The sequence below is a fragment of the Haliotis cracherodii genome, unplaced genomic scaffold (assembly GCF_022045235.1).
Source record: "Haliotis cracherodii isolate W230 unplaced genomic scaffold, xgHalCrac1.p SCAF_15, whole genome shotgun sequence".
Taxonomy (NCBI): Eukaryota; Metazoa; Mollusca; class Gastropoda; order Lepetellida; family Haliotidae; genus Haliotis; species Haliotis cracherodii.
Window position 1 is genome coordinate 18,799,981 of NW_027266270.1, and position 22,816 is coordinate 18,822,796.

The window sequence follows — 22,816 nt, forward strand, 5'->3', positions numbered from 1 at the left end:
AAATAATTGAATTTCTGTACTTTCTTCTGTGCCTACCTCATTTCATTGCCCCCAAACATGCTAAAGCCTGTGCAAAAACGTACCAGCTTCTGGTCCTAACATGCTCTCGGTTCTCTTTTATTGGATTGTACTATATAATTATGTGGACTGTCATACACACTGTAAAAACAAACGAAATGGGGGGGGGGGGAACTCATTTTTAGTCTAAACTGAGAAAGTTATGTACAGTGAAACCAGTGCTGCTTTTGAGCAATTGAGTTTTTACTCTAGGGTTTCTATTTTAACTGGATTATTACATTTTTCGTTGGTTAACCAAAATTTTTCACTTTTCTAACTGTTCTAAATATATAGGCCTGACTCGGAAAGAAAATTAGCTCGTAATTGTGTTTCAGAAATTAGCTCCTTTGTACGCATGCTGAAAAATATTCATTTGGTATTTATGTATGCTGTTTTCATAATTTGAGTTTTTCATTTAATGCATGCGTTTCTGTACACAAGATAATTGAAAGTAATTGGATTATGAATATTTCTGGGGGGGTATTTTACACAAATACGCTGCTTATCTGTAGCTCTTTGAAACCTAATTAACTCCAAGGACCACTGAAAATATATGAAATTGTACTGTAACAATTGGAGTGCTTTTATTATACCAGTCGATAATATACCATGCTGCCAGTAAGGATGTTTTGGGCACCATGTTAAAGATGAGTCATCTTAAATATATTTAGAATTTGAGTAACCATGGTTTAGGTGGTTTAACAATGTCATTGTATTACATTAATTTGGTAGAAAATTTGGTTTCATGAAGTGGATATTTTTCCAGTTGGAAGAGACGATATCCCGAGGAACATTGGTGAGACAGTTCATCCTGCAGCGTTACAAGGGCATCAAGTTTGACAGGGCCACATACGTCATCGATCTCATGCAGTCGGAGGTAAGATGATCCTACCTGTCATGTCCACTAGCCATGCCAGGGAGATTCTGGCTAACAATAAAGCTCCCCAGCACCAATGCATGTCGGAAGAGGCGACTAACGGGATTGGGTGGTCAGGCTTGCTGACTTGGTTGTGAAGACGGCATTTGTTAGCCTTAGGTACAGACTTCGTAGGTTCGAAAATACAGGTGGTAAGACATGTATTTTTCGTGAAATTGTTCTGTCATCAAGAGAAATGATAGTGAAAATAAGGAGTTCTGTCACTGCGGTGTCGTGTTTAACTAACAGTTCAGTTGGTTCAGGAGCCATGGTTTAATGTATATTAGTGAATGCAGTTGAACTCTTCAGGACATTGTAATAGGTTACATGATGAGGTATACATGCGAGATAACTTGTTACATGTCTAACACATATATGCCATAATCTCACCTCACATTAAAATACTATCTTCTGATTGGTAAAGTAGCAGGCAGTTATTTTCTATGTAGCCTCTTCATGTAGCTTGCTGAGAAATTAATCAGAACCAATTGTAGGTAACTTGCATACTTTTGATAAGAATCACTGAGTTGAAATGAACCAATGTTTATCCAAATACATTGGGTAAAGGGAAGTAACTCTGTTTGATTGCATCATTTGCACTGAATGTTGCTGAGTCAGTGAAATTGTGGACATTTTTTACGGACCTGCATGATTGTTGGAAAGATAGATTTGTCCTCGGGACATATGGTGTGATGTACCCCTTGTGTGAGCCTGTGTACCCCTTGTGAGCATGTGTACCCCTTGTGAGCCTGTGTGCCCCTTGTGTGAGCCTGTGTGCCCCTTGTGTGAACCTGTGTACCCCTTGTGTGAACCTGTGTACCCCTTGTGTGAGCCTGTGTACCCCTTGTGAGCATGTGTACCCCTTGTGTGAGCCTGTGTACCCCTTGTGTGAGCCTGTGTACCCCTTGTGAGCATGTGTACCCCTTGTGTGAGCCTGTGTGCCCCTTGTGTGAGCCTGTGTACCCCTTGTGTGAGCCTGTGTACCCCTTGTGTGAGCCTGTTTGCCCCTTGTGTGAGCCTGTGTACCCCTTGTGTGAGCCTGTGTACCCCTTGTGTGAGCCTGTGTACCCCTTGTGAGCATGTGTACCCCTTGTGTGAGCCTGTGTACCCCTTGTGAGCATGTGTACCCCTTGTGTGAGCCTGTGTACCCCTTGTGTGAGCCTGTGTACCCCTTGTGAGCATGTGTACCCCTTGTGTGAGCCTGTGTACCCCTTGTGTGAGCCTGTGTACCCCTTGTGTGAGCCTGTGTACCCCTTGTGTGAGCCTGTGTACCCCTTGTGTGAGCCTGTGTACCCCTTGTGTGAGCCTGTGTACCCCTTGTGTGAGCCTGTGTACCCCTTGTGTGATGTACCCCTTGTGTGATGTACCCCTTGTGTGAGCCTGTGTGCCCCTTGTGTGATGTACCCCATGTGAAAGCCTGTGTACCCCTTGTGAGAGCCTGTGTACCCCTTGTGTGAGCCTGTGTACCCCTTGTGCGATGTACCCCTTGTGTGAGCCTGTGTACCCCTTGTGTGATGTACCCGTTGTGTGAACCTGTGTACCCCTTGTGTGAGCCTGTGTACCCCTTGTGTGAGCCTGTGTGCCCCTTGTGTGAGCCTGTGTACCCCATGTGAGAGCCTGTGTACCCCTTGTGTGAGCTTGTGTACCCCTTGTGTGAGCCTGTGTGCCCCTTGTGTGAGCCTGTGTACCCCTTGTGTGAGCCTGTGTGCCCCTTGTGTGAGCCTGTGTACCCCTTGTGTGAGCCTGTGTACCCCTTGTGTGAGCCTGTGTACCCCTTGTGTGATGTACCCGTTGTGTGAACCTGTGTACCCCTTGTGTGAGCCTGTGTACCCCTTGTGTGAATCTGTGTGCCCCTTGTGTGAGCCTGTGTACCCCATGTGAGAGCCTGTGTACCCCTTGTGTGAGCTTGTGTACCCCTTGTGTGAGCCTGTGTGCCCCTTGTGTGAGCCTGTGTACCCCTTGTGTGAGCCTGTGTGCCCCTTGTGTGAGCCTGTGTACCCCTTGTGTGAGCCTGTGTGCCCCTTGTGTGAGCCTGTGTACCCCTTGTGTGAGCCTGTGTACCCCATGTGAGAGCCTGTGTACCCCTTGTGTGAGCATGTGTACCCCATGTGAGAGCCTGTGTACCCCTTGTGTGAGCCTGTGTACCCCTTGTGTGAGCCTGTGTACCCCATGTGAGAGCCTGTGTACCCCTTGTGTGAGCCTGTGTGCCCCTTGTGTGAACCTGTGTACCCCATGTGAGAGCCTGTGTACCCCTTGTGTGATGTACCCCTTGTGTGAGCCTGTGTACCCCTTGTGTGATGTACCCCTTGTGTGAGCCTGTGTACCCCTTGTGTGAGCCTGTGTACCCCTTGTGTGAGCCTGTGTACCCCTTGTGTGAGCCTGTGTACCCCTTGTGTGAACCTGTGTACCCCTTGTGTGAGCCTGTGTATCCCTTGTGTGAACCTGTGTACCCCTTGTGTGAGCCTGTGTACCCCTTGTGTGAGCCTGTGTACCCCTTGTGTGAGCCTGTGTACCCCTTGTGTGAGACTGTTTGCCCCTTGTGTGAGCCTGTGTACCCCTTGTGTGAGCCTGTGTACCCCTTGTGTGAGCCTGTGTGCCCCTTGTGTGAGCCTGTGTATCCCTTGTGTGAGCCTGTGTACCCCTTGTGTGAGCTTGTGTACCCCTTGTGTGAGCCTGTGTACCCCATGTGAGAGCCTGTGTACCCCATGTGAGAGCCAATGTACCCCTTGTGTGAGCATGTGTACCCCTTGTGCGATGTACCCCTTGTGTGAGCCTGTGTACCCCTTGTGTGATGTACCCGTTGTGTGAACCTGTGTACCCCTTGTGTGAGCCTGTGTATCCCTTGTGTGAGCCTGTGTGCCCCTTGTGTGAGCTTGTGTACCCCTTGTGAGAGCCTGTGTACCCCTTGTGCGAGCATGTGTACCCCATGTGAGAGCCAATGTACCCCTTGTGTGATGTACCCGTTGTGTGAACCTGTGTACCCCTTGTGTGAGCCTGTGTATCCCTTGTGTGAGCTTGTGTACCCCTTGTGTGAGCCTGTGTACCCCTTGTGTGAGCCTGTGTACCCCTTGTGTGAGCCTGTGTACCCCTTGTGTGAGCCTGTGTATCCCTTGTGTGAGCCTGTGTACCCCTTGTGTGAGCCTGTGTACCCCTTGTGTGAGCCTGTGTACCCCTTGTGTGATGTACCCGTTGTGTGAACCTGTGTACCCCTTGTGTGAGCCTGTGTACCCCTTGTGTGAGCCTGTGTACCCCTTGTGTGAGCCTGTGTACCCCTTGTGTGAGCCTGTGTATCCCTTGTGTGAGCCTGTGTACCCCTTGTGTGAGCTTGTGTACCCCTTGTGTGAGCCTGTGTACCCCTTGTGTGAGCCTGTGTACCCCTTGTGAGAGCCTGTGTACCCCTTGTGTGATGTACCCGTTGTGTGAACCTGTGTACCCGTTGTGTGAACCTGTGTACCCCTTGTGAGAGCCTGTGTACCCCTTGTGTGATGTACCCGTTGTGTGAACCTGTGTACCCGTTGTGTGAACCTGTGTACCCGTTGTGTGAGCCTGTGTATCCCTTGTGTGAGCCTGTGTACCCCTTGTGTGAGCTTGTGTACCCCTTGTGAGAGCATGTGTACCCCATGTGAGAGCCTGTGTACCCCTTGTGTGAGCCTGTGTACCCCTTGTGAGAGCCTGTGTACCCCTTGTGTGATGTACCCGTTGTGTGAGCCTGTGTACCCCTTGTGTGATGTACCCGTTGTGTGAACCTGTGTACCCCTTGTGTGAGCCTGTGTATCCCTTGTGTGAGCCTGTGTACCCCTTGTGTGAACCTGTGTACCCCTTGTGTGAACTTGTGTATCCCTTGTGTGAGCCTGTGTACCCCTTGTGTGAGCCTGTGTACCCCTTGTGTGAGCCTGTGTACCCCTTGTGTGAGCCTGTGTACCCCTTGTGTGATGTACCCCTTGTGTGAGCATGTGTACCCCATGTGAGAGCCAATGTACCCCTTGTGTGAGCTTGTGTACCCCTTGTGTGAGCCTGTCTGTGTACCCCTCGTGTGAGCCTGTGTTCCCCTTGTGTGATGTACCCCTTGTGTGAGCATATGTACCCCTTGTGTTAGCAGGGGTGCATCACACCATATAACCCTCAAATTTGGTTGACAACATATATGGTCTGAATACATTTGTAATTTTAAGTGTCTTTTCTGATGTTCAACTAGAATACCAATGAACGTCACGGCAATATATTTTGATAATATTTTAAAGAACACTAACAAATAATTGTGTTTTCATTTAATTCTTCCCCATATTAGGATACTTAAAACATAAATCCTGTAAAACAAGTTCTATTGTCTGGCTGGCTGGGAGATATGGCTTTATAATGACCTCATTGTTGACTTTGTTGTTGATTCAGCTGAAGTGTTGTGGTGGCTCCGCCCCGCTTGACTACAATGAGTCAACATGGCAGAAGGAACAAGAACAAGAACGGAAAGGTCGGGCGCCTTTGTCCTGTTGCAAAGATTATGAGCGCTACCAGAACAGCGAAGACCGATACACCCAGACCTGCTCCATCTTTCAGCAGCCCAGCAATGTGGAGAATGTGTATAATCCCAATCTCAATAGAAAGGTATTCATGTTTTTAATTTGTTGTTTGCTTATCATAAGATAAGACAAAAGGAATTATTTGACAATATTTTGGAATATGGTGAACTGTATCCTTCGTTGACAGAAGTTTTATATTTGAAGATCAGAAACAAATACAATGGTTATTGATATTGATAGGATGGAATATTGCATACAAAATTCCTGAAGATCCAGGCTAGAATAGGTCTTCAGCAACCCATGCTTGCCGTAAAAGGCGACTAAGCTTGTCGTAAGAGGCGACTAACAGGATTGGATGGTCAGGCTCGCTGACTTTGTTTGATGCATGTCATCGTATCCCAGTTACGTGGATCAATGTTCATGATGTCAATCACTGGATTGTCTGACCCAGACTTGATGATTTACCAACCACCGTCATATTGTTGGAATAATACTTAGTGCGGCTTTAAACCACAAATAAAACAAGCAAAGCATACAAATTTCCTTTGCTCTTTGAGGGGGGGGGGGGGGGTTACTCTCTTCATTGCATTGAAGTGACCAAAGGGAGATAACTGGAGTATTACAAATTAAGGGTTATGGCAGTGTAATGGTATAGTGGAGACAATTAGACTTCAATCTTTGTGTTTGCCTTTATGAAGGTATTTACGTAGAAACCTGTGTGCATATTGTGTAAATCCATGTAAGTGTAAACATCTGTTTGTACGATTACAAATTCTTATTTAATCAACAACACAAAGAAACCAAGGCACGATCCCTGACATGATTGGGCGTGATAATGCAACACAAGCCTCGCCCATTCTATTATTGGCCAGTCAGGAAACAGTTGTCCATTAGTAGGCTTGGCCTATTTTTGATTTATGGAAACATTAGTGTGTAACAAATTGCTTGGTTAGCCAATCAAAGGCCCCCAAATCACTCGCAATATATTAATTTGAAGTTAATTTAAGACATTAGCAATGTTCCGGCTATATGACACGTCTGTCTGTAAATATTCAAGTCTGGAGCAGACAATCCAGGGTTTGACATCATGAATAAGCTTGTTCTTTGCATCTGATAGCTGATAGCAGGACTTCAGGGCAGAAGAGTGAGTGAGTGAGTATGGTTTTACGCCGCTTTTAGCAATATTCCTGCAATATCACGGCGGGGGACACCAGAAATGGGCTTCACACATTGTACCCATGTCGGGAATCGAACCCGGGTCTTCGGTGTGACGAGCGAACGCTTTAACCACTAGGCTACCCGACCGCCCCTCAGGGCAGAAATCCACAGTACATCCGATTTGAGTTGACTGAAATGAGGGTCAGATGGTCACAATGTTTGACTGACTGATTCTGTGTCCTTGTACATCAGGGATCTGTGTTGATGCTATCAAACACTGGTTTGCCCCGGCCTAGACGACCCGTGAAGATTCCGGGGTAGAATAGGTCTTCAGCAACCCATGCTTGCCGTAAAAGGTGTCTATGCCTGTCGTAAAGGCCACTAACGGCATCAGGTGGTCAGACTCTCTAACTTGGTTGATACATGTCATCGATCCCAAATGCGTGGATAGATGCTCATGATATCGATCACTGGATTGTCTGGTCCTGACTCGATTAATTACAGACCGCGTCATATAGCTGGAATATTGCTGAGTGCGGCGTTATCCAACCAACCAACCCAGCCCAGACTGGCTGCACTCAGCAATATTCCTGCTGTATGACAGCGGCATGTAAATAGCCAGACAGACTGGTGTTGATAATATTATCAGCAATGTCCCATGTCGTCCTTGTATGACGACATACAATCACCAAGCCTGACAGAGCGATCCATTAAGTTGCCTTGAATGTCATGCATAATTGCTGGGGACCTATTCTAACCCTGTGATTAGATGGATGAATAACCACCAAAGGATACATGCTAATTATGTGTCTTGAAGTCATAGAATGAATCGATGCCTTACACCATCCAGCCCTGGCCCACTTGCACAAAGCGATCTTAGCACTAAGATGATCGTAACTCCCATACTTTAACATAGGCTTACAATAGTCGTAGCACTAAGATCGATTTGTGCAAGTGGGCCCTGGTGTATCTGGTCCTGACTTACTTATTATTCCTGTCACGAAGTGGAAGATATTTATAGGAATGGGTGCTGTCCGTCACGTTTTGTTACCAGAGCAGAACTCAAAAACCATGAGAGACCTGTAAACCAAACTTGGCACATAGATAGGCCTAGTGGTGAACTGGTGCCTTTTGATAGTTTGGGATTTTTAAAAAAATTATTTTTTTGAGTTACATTCCAACGACTTTGACTTATACTGAAAATGACCTGTCGTGCCCGTTTCTCTCGGAGATCTTGAAAACCGTACAATATTTCTTGCCTGGCACACAACGTGACAAATCATATTGGCGGGGTATATGAGTGTTTCATGCTTTGTTTACTGGTAGATATGATGGAGTATAATATTGCTGACTGTGACATATAACATTATTACTTGTCTCTGACTAGCCAGTTTACTTTTACTTACAGGGTTGTGGCAAAGCTCTCTCGACTTTCTTCTCCGATCACATCTACACTGTAGTTGGGATTGGCATAGCAACGTTGTTATTGAGGGTAAGCTGGGTTTTGATGATTTTACGTATGTCAGACTTGAACATAGCTTCAAATTTTAAACCATGATTTCAGAGTTGTTCACTATTATAAAAAAAAAAATATAGAAATATTTTCTATAGATGACTGCTACATGACTGTCTCTGACCATTAGTTCCATAGTTCTACACAGCTGTGTATCTACCCTTACTCCACAGTTCTACATCTGTTATCAGCTCTGTATCTACCGTTACCCCACAGTTCTACATCTGTTATCAGCTCTGTATCTACCGTTACCCCACAGTTCTACATCTGTTATCTCCTCTGTATCTACCGTTACTCCACAGTTCTACATCTGTTATCAGCTCTGTATCTACCGTTACCCCACAGTTCTACATCTGTTATCAGCTCTGTATCTACCGTTACTCCACAGTTCTACATCTGTTATCAACTCTGTATCTACCAATACTCCACAGTTCTACATCTGTTATCAGCTCTGTATCTACTGTTACCCCACAGTTCTACATCTGTTATCAGCTCTGTATCTACTGTTACCCCACAGTTCTACATCTGTTATCAGCTCTGTATCTACTGTTACCCCACAGTTCTACATCTGTTATCAGCTCTGTATCTACCGTTACCCCACAGTTCTACATCTGTTATCTCCTCTGTATCTACTGTTACCCCACAGTTCTACATCTGTTGTCAGCTCTGTATCTACCGTTACCCCACAGTTCTACATCTGTTATCAGCTCTGTATCTACTGTTACCCCCACAGTTCTACATCTGTTATCAGCTCTGTATCTACCATTACTCCACAGTTCTACATCTGTTATCAGCTCTGTATCTACCATTACTCCACAGTTCTACATCTGTTATCAGCTCTGTATCTACTGTTACCCCACAGTTCTACATCTGTTATCAGCTCTGTATCTACCGTTACTCCACAGTTCTACATCTGTTATCAGCTCTGTATCTACTGTTACCCCACAGTTCTACATCTGTTATCACCTCTGTATCTACCCTTACTCCTCAGTTCTACATCTGTTATCAGCTCTGTATCTACTGTTACCCCACAGTTCTACATCTGTTATCAGCTCTGTATCTACTGTTACCCCACAGTTCTACATCTGTTATCAGCTCTGTATCTACCATTACTCCACAGTTCTACATCTGTTATCAGCTCTGTATCTACCGTTACCCCACAGTTCTACATCTGTTATCTCCTCTGTATCTACCATTACTCCACAGTTCTACATCTGTTATCAGCTCTGTATCTACTGTTACCCCACAGTTCTACATCTGTTATCAGCTCTGAATCTACCTTTACCCCACAGTTCTACATCTGTTATCAGCTCTGTATCTACTGTTACCCCACAGTTCTACATCTGTTATCACCTCTGTATCTACCATTACTCCACAGTTCTACATCTGTTATCAGCTCTGTATCTACTGTTACTCCACAGTTCTACATCTGTTATCAGCTCTGTATCTACCGTTACCCCACAGTTCTACATCTGTTATCTCCTCTGTATCTACCGTTACTCCACAGTTCTACATCTGTTATCTCCTCTGTATCTACCGTTACTCCACAGTTCTACATCTGTTATCTCCTCTGTATCTACCCTTACTCCACAGTTCTACATCTGTTATCTCCTCTGTATCTACCGTTACCCCAGTTCTACATCTGTTATCTCCTCTGTATCTACTGTTACTCCACAGTTCTACATCTGTTATCTCCTCTGTATCTACCGTTACTCCACAGTTCTACATCTGTTATCAGCTCTGTATCTACCATTACTCCACAGTTCTACATCTGTTATCACCTCTGTATCTACCGTTACTCCACAGTTCTACATCTGTTATCAGCTCTGTATCTACCATTACTCCACAGTTCTACATCTGTTATCAGCTCTGTATCTACCGTTACTCCACAGTTCTACATCTGTTATCAGCTCTGTATCTACTGTTACCCCACAGTTCTACATCTGTTATCAGCTCTGTATCTACTGTTACCCCACAGTTCTACATCTGTTGTCAGCTCTGTATCTACTGTTACCCCACAGTTCTACATCTGTTATCACCTCTGTATCTACCCTTACTCCACAGTTCTACATCTGTTATCACCTCTGTATCTACTGTTACCCCACAGTTCTACATCTGTTATCACCTCTGTATCTACTGTTACTCCACAGTTCTACATCTGTTATCAGCTCTGTATCTACCAATACTCCACAGTTCTACATCTGTTATCTCCTCTGTATCTACTGTTACTCCACAGTTCTACATCTGTTATCACCTCTGTATCTACCCTTACTCCACAGTTCTACATCTGTTATCTCCTCTGTATCTACTGTTACTCCACAGTTCTACATCTGTTATCAGCTCTGTATCTACTGTTACCCCACAGTTCTACATCTGTTATCAGCTCTGTATCTACCATTACTCCACAGTTCTACATCTGTTATCAGCTCTGTATCTACCGTTACCCCACAGTTCTACATCTGTTATCTCCTCTGTATCTACCATTACTCCACAGTTCTACATCTGTTATCAGCTCTGTATCTACTGTTACCCCACAGTTTTACATCTGTTATCAGCTCTGAATCTACCTTTACCCCACAGTTCTACATCTGTTATCAGCTCTGTATCTACTGTTACCCCACAGTTCTACATCTGTTATCACCTCTGTATCTACCCTTACTCCACAGTTCTACATCTGTTATCAGCTCTGTATCTACCGTTACCCCACAGTCTACATCTGTTATCTCCTCTGTATCTACCGTTACTCCACAGTTCTACATCTGTTATCTCCTCTGTATCTACCGTTACTCCACAGTTCTACATCTGTTATCTCCTCTGTATCTACCCTTACTCCACAGTTCTACATCTGTTATCTCCTCTGTATCTACCGTTACCCCAGTTCTACATCTGTTATCTCCTCTGTATCTACTGTTACTCCACAGTTCTACATCTGTTATCTCCTCTGTATCTACCGTTACTCCACAGTTCTACATCTGTTATCAGCTCTGTATCTACCATTACTCCACAGTTCTACATCTGTTATCACCTCTGTATCTACCGTTACTCCACAGTTCTACATCTGTTATCAGCTCTGTATCTACCATTACTCCACAGTTCTACATCTGTTATCAGCTCTGTATCTACCGTTACTCCACAGTTCTACATCTGTTATCAGCTCTGTATCTACTGTTACCCCACAGTTCTACATCTGTTATCAGCTCTGTATCTACTGTTACCCCACAGTTCTACATCTGTTGTCAGCTCTGTATCTACTGTTACCCCACAGTTCTACATCTGTTATCACCTCTGTATCTACCCTTACTCCACAGTTCTACATCTGTTATCACCTCTGTATCTACTGTTACCCCACAGTTCTACATCTGTTATCACCTCTGTATCTACTGTTACTCCACAGTTCTACATCTGTTATCACCTCTGTATCTACCAATACTCCACAGTTCTACATCTGTTATCTCCTCTGTATCTACTGTTACTCCACAGTTCTACATCTGTTATCACCTCTGTATCTACCCTTACTCCACAGTTCTACATCTGTTATCTCCTCTGTATCTACTGTTACTCCACAGTTCTACATCTGTTATCAGCTCTGTATCTACTGTTACCCCACAGTTCTACATCTGTTATCAGCTCTGTATCTACCATTACTCCACAGTTCTACATCTGTTATCAGCTCTGTATCTACCGTTACCCCACAGTTCTACATCTGTTATCTCCTCTGTATCTACCATTACGCCACAGTTCTACATCTGTTATCAGCTCTGTATCTACTGTTACCCCACAGTTTTACATCTGTTATCAGCTCTGAATCTACCTTTACCCCACAGTTCTACATCTGTTATCAGCTCTGTATCTACTGTTACCCCACAGTTCTACATCTGTTATCACCTCTGTATCTACCATTACTCCACAGTTCTACATCTGTTATCAGCTCTGTATCTACTGTTACTCCACAGTTCTACATCTGTTATCAGCTCTGAATCTACCGTTACCCCACAGTTCTACATCTGTTATCAGCTCTGTATCTACTGTTACCCCACAGTTTTACATCTGTTATCACCTCTGTATCTACCATTACTCCACAGTTCTACATCTGTTATCAGCTCTGTATCTACTGTTACTCCACAGTTCTACATCTGTTATCAGCTCTGTATCTACCGTTACTCCACAGTTCTACATCTGTTATCTCCTCTGTATCTACCGTTACTCCACAGTTCTACATCTGTTATCTCCTCTGTATCTACCATTACTCCACAGTTCTACATCTGTTATCTCCTCTGTATCTACCGTTACTCCACAGTTCTACATCTGTTATCAGCTCTGTATCTACCCTTACTCCACAGTTCTACATCTGTTATCAGCTCTGTATCTACCGTTACCCCACAGTTCTACATCTGTTATCAGCTCTGTTTCTACCGGTACTCCAGTTCTGTATCTACCATTACTCCACAGTTCAGTATCTACCGTTACTCCACAGCTCTGTATCTACCATTATTCCACAGCTCTGTATCTACCATTACTCCACAGTTCAGTATCTACCGCTATCTCCCCAGGTCGTGACCCTGATCCTCATCTCCTGCCTGCTGAAGGTGCTCAACAGCCTGTACATCCCGCAGCCGGAGGAGATCGTGTACGACATGGCCCACAACCAGGAGAAGTCCCCCTACCCCTCCCGCGGCGACTACCGTGACTACTACAGATAGACCACCCCGCACACCATCACATCACACCTGCCATTGGATCACATTGTGTCAATCATCTACAACTGGGCAACTCACACACACTGTTTGGTCTGGGAGGAGCATAATTGAGGAAATTTCTCCGAAAACGTCTTCATCATCCTCGCAATGTCAAAGTTTGTGTGAAGATGAGGGGAATGCATGTATGTTTTGGAAACAATTATGATAAAGGTGTTAACTGTTTACCATACATAGACATGCTTCCTTGACATACACAGACATATTCCTGTCATTTGAAAATAGAACATTTAGAACTTATCCGAAAGATGAAAGCAAACAATTCTCTCATGTCCTGATCCATTTGGCTTGAAGAGATCATTGAAGGGCTTGTTTAATCATTCGAGGACAGCTGATCTTTGAATTATTGTTCAAAGAAAATAATGGCACCAATTTTTTAAGTGATCCTTTGAATTTTTGTGTAGCTTTGTCAGCTTTTTGGCTTTGTGGTCGTTCTCGGATCATTAGCTTTGCTGATGTTGAATAAAGAAACAAACTATGAGAAAAACACCCTTTCAGTGTGACAAATATCAATTCTGATGTCCCCAACTGAAAAGAACAGGCGACAAGAGTAATATATGTGCTAAGTTTGTTCTATATGTTTGCTGGTCATACATTAAGAATATTCATTGAGGTTGATCCCGATGTTACTCATGCTCAGTTAGGGCTCATACACTTTCTTCATCGCAGCCCTGATAATGTATATATGTCATCCAGCATGCTGCGCTGTAGATTTTGATTAGTTTTGTTAACATAATGGAAGGAAAAAGATTTGTGTGATCTTGACAACGATGAACTGGGACTTGCAGAATCTCTATACTAGGTGTACTGTGTACTGTGTGGATGTTGCTTGTCCTTGGTCAGGGCCACATGTTCTATGCTTCTGGCCCCAACTTTGTAACAATCCTGAAGTGTTAACACCAGCCACTTACAATCAAACTGTCTGTAACGTAATAAAATATTCTCTTTTAGAAATATTGATAAGCTAATGCTTTGCTGCTTAGTTTACTCACTGCAATAGTCAGGTTCTGTTTGATATATGAGAAGAGGAAGGCTGTATTAAATCCAAGTACCTTTTCTTGTTAGGGGTATAAGTATTAATTGTTTCCTACTCTCTGGATGTCGATGTATGAAATATTTCTGTCTCAATAGTGTGTTCAAGTTAAACCATTTTTAAACCAGTAATTGAGGAGGGTCATGCTCTTGTACCCTTCTCCTTCAGAGACCCTTGTAAGTGTGAGGTCATGTTCTATAGCTTTTGAAAGTTCTAGCAGAGTTTGAAAGTTCTAGCAGAGTAAAAACTAGGATTGTTTGCATTTTCATATTTACTTCCAGATGTTTTTCAATTGTGATATTTTGTATTATTTGAACATTTGCCTAACCCCTTGGGGAATAGATGACAATGCAGCTAAATACAAGCAGACAAATACACCCTAAAGCTTGTTTCTTAATCAGTAATGATATCAAATTATATTAAATGAATGGGAAGTAATTTTTTATAAAGGAAAGATATTCGGACTGAACAATTCCTTTGGCAGATAATATACATAGTGTGTCCATTATCGTCCTAACTTGACTTTAAATGTGGTACCTTCGGCTACAAACAAGACTTGTGGAGTTTAGTCCAGCCTTTTGTACCATATGTTTGCTCAAATTAGAATGTTTCCACTCTGGAATACTCTTTTCAGACTTTTAATTGGTTTTAGGAATGGTAATTCCATGTTCTTTTTAAAACGTTAGCAGTATTTTTAGTTATGAGGGGCAAAATGAGACCAGTCACGCAAAATATTTTGTGACTATTTGTTGTTTTGTTTTCTTAGTTTAATATTCAGGTATAGGATTGTTTCAAGTTCAGTGTTTTAGCAGGTTTATAAGTTTTGACAACTGAAATAATTTTATTTCTCAAAACTTTACTTCAACACATTCATTAATATTTTTATGTTGTTTTTAGGTTAAAAGGTAAAATAGTTTTTTTCTGTTTTATCATCTCTTAGTTTATATATTATTTTGAGGTTATACATTGCTAACGTAACATCCATAGATGAGGTGAAATCTAATGGTAACTTAGTTGCTAAAGAGGAAGAAATAGCTCTCAGTACTTCAGTTCTTAAGAGCAGAAAATTATGGAAATCCAAACATCATGATATCGAATGTTAAAGTTGTTAAATTTGTTGAAAGGATCGATTGAATTCTGACAGTCTGTCTAGCGATCATGTTGATGGACAAGGGGAGACAACTGCTCTGATCATGAAGACAAGATGCAGGAATGGAGGTTGCCGAAAGCTTCAGGAACTCACAAGACATTTTAGACAACGACATTAATTGTTCTAAAGTTAATCATTCTTAATTGTTAAATTCTTCCCCAAATAGTAGCTCTGTATTGTTTAGGGGCAGTTGGGTAGACTACCGGTAGACTTGGACATTCACTTGTAACTCCAAAGACCTGGGTTGTATTCCCAACATCACTACACTGAGTGGGGCGAGCCTGTTGTTGCTGCACCTGATGTGATTAGGATGAAATGAGTCCAAATTTACCACAGGGGTACCCCAACCCCCATTTCCCTACCCTGCCCAGGTACCCGCTGTAAGTTTCAAGAGTTGAGTACAAAATGTCCGCTTCGGAATTGTTCTGCTAAAAGTATTCTTGGAAGGGTTGGCGTGTTAACACATGATAAGCTGTTTTCTGGGAAGGGGTGGCGTTTTAACACATGATAAGCTGTTTTCTGGGAAGGGGTGGCGTTTTAACACATGATAAGCTGTTTTCTGGGAAGGGGTGGCGTGTTAACACATGATAAGCTGTTTTCTGGGAAGGGGTGGCGTGTTAACACATGATAAGCTGTTTTCTGGGAAGGGGTGGCGTATTAACACATGATAAGCTGTTTTCTGGGAAGGGGTGATGTGTTAACACATGATAAGCTGTTTTCTGGGAAGGGGTGGCGTTTTAACACATGATAAGCTGTTTTCTGGGAAGGGGTGGCGTGTTAACACATGATAAGCTGTTTTCTGGGAAGGGGTGATGTGTTAACACATGATAAGCTGTTTTCTGGGAAGGGGTGGCGTTTTAACACATGATAAGCTGTTTTCTGGGAAGGGGTGGCGTGTTAACACATGATAAGCTGTTTTCTGGGAAGGGGTGGCGTGTTAACACATGATAAGCTGTTTTCTGGGAAGGGGTGGCGTATTAACACATGATAAGCTGTTTTCTGGGAAAAGGTGACGTGTTAACACATGATAAGCTGTTTTCTGGGAAGGGGTGGCGTGTTAACACATGATAAGCTGTTTTCTGGGAAGGGGTGGCGTGTTAACACATGATAAGCTGTTTTCTGGGAAGGGGTGGCGTGTTAACACATGATAAGCTGTTTTCTGGGAAGGGGTGGCGTGTTAACACATGATAAGCTGTTTTCTGGGAAGGGGTGGCGTGTTAGGTCTCATTTGGCAGATTCATTCATTTGAAGCAGGGTTTGTGCAATGCTTTTCCTTGTGTTATGTGCTTGCTACAACTTACTACACGGTGCAGATTGTATCATTTCTGTTGTATAAAATTTCATTCTCAATATTGATAAACTAACACTTGCAGTGATGTTACTCGTTTTCGTTAAAACTATGATTTCTATGATTTCAAACAGACCTAAGTCGTGACAGAAAAACATGTTTTTCATTGGCAACTTATTTCCAAAATGACCAGGTGAGGCTTTTATGTCCTCTGTCCGCAGTCGGCATAAAAGATAACTCGCACTCATTATCAACTATGGCATCATATGTCAGATGATGATGAACTCATCCTGTGTATTTATGATCCGGGCAATCTGGACATTCATATTCAAACCAATTATTTTTCCAGGCAAAACCAACAAATATTGATCACCCTGTTGACAAATGGTGAGCATGTTTTGGAGGACTTGCACATTGATGAGAAACATTTTAGACTGTTCATGGTCTTAGATCTGTAGATAAGTTCTATGTTAAAACACAGAAATAATAGTTTTATTACTGTATAATGTCCTATATATGTCATTGATGGCAGTGTAAGATTTGTACTTTTGATACGCTAACCATGATATTGTGTACATTTTATATCTCAATCAAATTGTATTTTCTTTATTGCTTGCTCAGCTTTCTTTTATAAACGCTCTAGTTATGAAAATGACTGATCCATTTGGGATTGCGTTGTCCAAGGGAGGCAACTCAAATGCCTTGCTATGATTGCTCATGTAGAGAGCTAGTTATGTGCTGAACAGTTTTATTTGTGTATATTGAATAATTTGAATCATTTAGTTAACATATGTAGCTTTTTGAGGCATTATTTGAAATACCAAATTGTTATTGTGGTGCTTTGATATCATGGCCAAAAGTGTTGATTAACTTCAAAGCTCAATACAGCCCACATCGAATCATCATTTAAAGTTTGAATTGGGCTTGCTTCACATTACGTAAAATTTCAAGTTTTTCACTGAAACCATTTCTCAAAGTTGTGTCATATTTTATATCAAGTTGTTATTTTTGTAGTAAAGTTTCTTGTCCAGATATGGAATCTTATTCTGATAATTTCCCATTTTGTACTTTTGTCTTGGGCAAGATAGCTCACTTGCCACAGAATGATTGCCCATTCTAAGTTAGAGAGATGACTTTTGACCCTTCTGATTACACTTATTCACGAATAAAGACATTCTCGTAACATGACCAAGATCAACCCTGGCCATATAGTGAGGATAGCTCTGGGTTAAGGGTTTAACACAATTAAGGCCACATGTTTCTGCTGAATCCAACAGAGCGAAATGTGAAAAAATAATAAATTAAAAGCATTTGTTTTTATATTTCGCTGACCAGAATTAAATAAAATGTAAATACAACTACTCATTTACTGTTGCTATCAATATAAACACATTTAAAAAATGTTGAAAATTCATATTCATTTTAACACTTCAAAACAAAGTACGATTCACGAGAGAAATAAATAATTGAAATTGGAATTAAGAAGAAATATATTTTGACCTGCCAACCTTAATTTTTGGGCCAAAAATCCATAAACATAAAATATTTAAAAAATGTCCAATGCTGACACTGCAAATGCAAACTCTTTTGTCAGATCTTAGCCAATGTTGAAAGATCCTTCGGTCAATGTCCTGAGTACTTGGAATGGTTTTGATATAATGTACAAATTCAATGTTGCTTGTCAATCTCTACTGTTATTTTGACCCGACTGTACCATTGGCTGTCCACAGCAATATGAGGAATGGTGGGTGGATATTGTGCACCAGTCAGAAACACTATACAGTTATCTCCCTTTACCAGCTGGGTGGCTTCTATTTACTGAGTTATCTCCCTTCTATCAGCCTTCTTATCTCCCTTAGTTACCTCTCTTTTCACCAGCTTCCTGATACCTGTAACTTCTCTAATTGTGTTTTCTCCTCTTCTCATCAATTACTGCTCTTTTAATGAGTGATCTCACTTTTAATGTGTTACTTCTCTTTCAAATAATAATATTTATGCCATAATTATGAACCCTATCTTTAGACTGCAGACACCCTTCAGTTAACAGCAATACCAACCACCCAGCCCTCACTGACCCGACCCATTATCCACCCTCAGCTGTTGATAATGGTGCATTGTTAGAAACTGATAGTTTGTATATTGTCTTAAAGCTTTTGAGTGATATTAATTTGCTTATGTTAACATTATTTGTCACAAGTATCTATGTTTCAGTTTTCAAAGTAGGATTAAATTCTTTTAAGAAACCTTGATAACATGGAATTCATGGCGTCATTCCCCAAAGCAATCACAGCATTCATACTGCTACAACATCTTGTTGAAATTGGGCTCCGATTTGTTAACTTAACACCCTTCATTAGGAAAACAAGCCCTAGGATCTATTTGAAATATAGCATAAGTGAGTGAGTGAGTGAGTATGGTTTTACGCCGCTTTTAGCAATATTCCAGCAATATCATGGCGGGGGACACCAGAAATGGGCTTCACACATTGTACCCATGTTGGGAATTGAACCCGGGCCTTCGGTGTGACAAGCGAACGCTTTAACTACTTGGCTACCCGACCGCCCTGAAATATAGCATAAAAAAGTGGCATCAGTATTATTGCTTGCAAAACAACGTGTGGCAACTATGTGCTACATTTGACTTAAATACTGTTGTTTCTACTGAGTTGAAGTTGTTTTGTATTGTGGGATGTAGACATACATTTGGATGAGTGTGGGTGAGTTATGACATTTCTGGATATACAAAGTGCAAAACATGGCAGAATTAGAATTCACCGACAATCACTGTAATATTTAGGATCTTGTGAATGTTAGAAATTGACTTTGCTCATCATATGAAGCGGGGCGGTCAGGTAGCCTAGTGGTTAAAGCGTTCGCTCGTCACGCCGAAGACCCAGGTTCGATTACCGACATAGGTAAAAGTGTGAAGCCCATTTCTGGTGTCCTCCACCTTGATATTGCTGGAATATTGCTAAAAGTGGTGTAAAACAATACTCACTCTATCATCACATGTAGCACTTACATTTCTTTGATGTTTGTAATTTTGTGTCTGTATGACATGTTTTAGATGCAAAGATCCCAGGGCTTGACAAATAATGACTATCTATGAACAAAATAATAAATTTTAATTTTAACTTACTTGTTATTGTAGAAACAAAGATATTTGAGACATATTTGATATGCATTGTTGTATGAAGTCAGCTAACATCATTCCACTATATAGAGTTTACAATGACTGCATGTTTTATGATATAATTGTTACCATGGTTACACATAACTGTACATATCCTCATGTTGGTTTCCTAGTTGTTTACTTCTCATTATTGTCTCAGTCAGTAAACAAAATATTTTTTTTTGTCTTTTATAAAAAAATGTTTTTGTTAAATCACAGATAAAGGTTGTTTATTCTTGACTGTGCTGAAAGCAATGGTCATAATGTTCAGTTATTAATAGGTAATAGATGTGTTAAATGGGAGAATGAATAACATCTGGGGAGGCTCATGTACTGACAAGTAGAAGGAATCGGTAAATAACGGGACATCGTAATTAATAACTGTTTATGAATTATCATATTCGACGTATTAAACACCCAGGGCGCTCTCAAAATTAGAAATAGGGGGCTCTTATTAGAATATTATTTTGGTGAAAAAAATCAGATTTCAAAGATTAATTTCGAAATGTGTATGTACGACAGACATATTTTTCTAGAATTTAATTGCCCATATTAGGTGCATATGACACACGAGTGTGTATTATACGCAAATAAATAAGTCTTGTGTACATTGATCAATCGGAAAGGGTGCTAATTGGGATTGTTCACTAGCCAATATATCAGCAAATATCGCCATGGGCGTTATTAGAGAGGGGCTTATTATGTCGAATACGGTATGATATTTTCATCCCCACAACAGATCATTGGCCATGAGTTGTGATTCCAGCATGAATACAACTGTCCAAGATTCAAGTATTTCAATTTAAAAAAACAACTGATAGCTTAAGGTGATTAGAGTAGCGAGAAAATATGAAACAAATTGTACAACAAATATCACAAAAAAATGAAGTCTTTCTGGAAATGTTTCATAATTCCCCAGGAAGTATTTCAATACATTACAAGTCGTTCATGACGAAGTGGTGTATAAACATCAGGTGGTTCTATTTTGTATAATTATTTTAACCCACTAAGCAGACTTTTATATTCTTTTGTGTAAATGCAGATCTGTATCATTATTTGATTATTAGGACCTATCTTAGTTTGATATTTGTATGTCTCCGTCTTTGTACACTTTCTTTCGGGCATCGACACTAATGTTTAACTTTTCATTAGAATTCTTATTATTGACATGTTTTTTTGTGAAAAATTCCATGTAAAAGACCTCATTAAAACAGTATACAACATAAAGTATTTGACGTTAATACAATATACAGCTAATTAAAATAAATGGCACTTAGAACTAACTGTTGATCATGTCCGGTCAAAATTTAAGAATGTCCGGACAATACTTTTTAAAATATCCGGACAGAAGAATGTCAATGTCCGGTAAGCAATATTTTAAACAGGACATTTGAGATTCTCAATCGGACATGTTCGGCGCAAATGACGGTTTCTGGATCCCTGCTATGAAGAATACTTTGCTACCTGAACATCACTTTGGAGCTGATAAATGCTTCTAACAGAGTGGTTATTCAATAATTTCGGCTAATGTCACTCTTTGAACATGGGATTGCGTTTCTGACTATTTACTCAGATGTAACTCATGGTACTTATGTTTTCATATGGAAGTCAAAATACAACCTGAGAAATGTTCGTCACTAAATATTTCTACTTTGCAAAAATGATAATGTCCAACCCAGGCTTGTGAAGTGGATAATTCTTGTTCAGAAGTCTCAGTTATGGATCCTGATTTTGTTTCCATAACATAACGTTTCAAGTATTGAGACAAAAACTGACGAGAATGCTGAAGCTGAAGATTGGACATGAATTATCTCCCTTTAAACTTAGCATGTGCAGTTAGCATTTGCAAAGACGATAATGGCCTTAATGTCAATGTCCGTTATGAATTTCAGTTTTGTACATCGCATGAGAACATATTTATTTATGTGTGAAAAGTATTTGATATGATTGAATGTAATTGGTGTAAGTTGTTTCTGTAGAATAAATCCTTATGTTTAATGTGGACCAAACTGTGGAGTTGTATATATTGTTATCAAAGCAAGATGCTATTTATATAAACATTAACACGATGCTCTATTCAGCAACTGGTATCACAGCCTGAGGGAATGAGTGAGTGAGTTTGGTTTAACGCTGCTTTTAACAGTATTCCAGTTAAATCGCGGTGTGTCAGCTTAATGTGGGAGGAAAGCACGAAGTGATGCATGTCTTCGATGAAACTCACGAGCACACAAGTGTGGTGCTGACAAACCTAGAAACACAATCAGGGCAAACGGGGAATCGAACCCACAATCATAGGTTTCTGGCATGCCCAAGAGATGCAACTCTGCACAGCGAATCGCGGCGCCTTAGATGATTGGGCCACCGGTGCCCCCAATCACAGCCTGAATGCTGCCATACCGAAAATCGACTTTTGACAGGGATCACATTGCAACAGCATAGGAATGAATTTCTTGTCAGTAATTTGATGCAGCTCATTCTTGGGGGCAGTAAAGATTTTCACCAAAAGATCAAGGTTGCCAACTGTTCTTTATCCCCCAACAAAGTATTCTTTTTGAGTTTCATCTTAATTGGCAAAGGTTTAATTACCTTCCCTGTGAAAAGGGGCGGTCGGGTAGCCTAGTGGTTAAAGCGTTCGCTCGTCACAATGAAGACCCGGGTTCGAATCCCGACATGGGTGCAATGTGTGAAGCCCATTTCTGGTGTCCCCCGCTGTGATATTGCTGGAATATTGCTAAAAGCAGCGTAAAACCATACTCACTCACTCCCTGTGAAAAAACATGTCCTTGGTCACATGGTCCTGTTATTACTGCCAATCAACACAACTGCGATGACACTGCATTGGAGCAAAATTGATAACCACGAAAACGATGGATGTGGGAAGTAGGGCGGGTGATCTAACTGTTACGGCAAATGAAATCTGCACTACGTGAAAGACGCTTCCAGGATGACGAGGACATAAAGGCTGCCACAGAGGCGTGGTTAGAAGGCCAAACTGCGGATTATTATAAAAGTGGTATTAAAAGCTTAAAGTACAAATGGAAGTATATGGAGGTGAATGGAGATTATATTGAAAAATAAAAGTGCAAAAGATATTCTGCGACTTGGTCTTATATTGAAGTTGCAAAACTTATTGAACGCCCCTCGTACGATGTTCCTGGAGGTATAAGCAGTGATTTTGTCTCTCCAAACCCACATTCGCCGATCTGTGACGTGCGGCAAGAATCTGTTTTCATCAGACCAATGGATTCTTCACCAAGTC

At 41.5% G+C, this 22,816-nt stretch overlaps 1 protein-coding gene across 1 annotated transcript in view; it reads left to right on the plus strand.

The window, feature by feature from the left end:
- The window catches only part of LOC139462350 (tetraspanin-11-like), an 82,445-nt gene extending 60,890 nt beyond the window's left edge, over positions 1 to 21,555 (plus strand). Inside the window, exons 4-8 of the mRNA XM_071244006.1 lie at positions 824 to 934; positions 5,363 to 5,575; positions 8,057 to 8,140; positions 12,712 to 16,067; positions 16,108 to 21,555. Coding sequence (XP_071100107.1) covers positions 824 to 934; positions 5,363 to 5,575; positions 8,057 to 8,140; positions 12,712 to 12,861 — 558 coding nt within the window. The 3' untranslated portion in view covers positions 12,862 to 16,067; positions 16,108 to 21,555. The remainder of the gene's footprint in view (positions 1 to 823; positions 935 to 5,362; positions 5,576 to 8,056; positions 8,141 to 12,711; positions 16,068 to 16,107) is intronic.
- Positions 21,556 to 22,816: the final 1,261 nt, after the last annotated feature.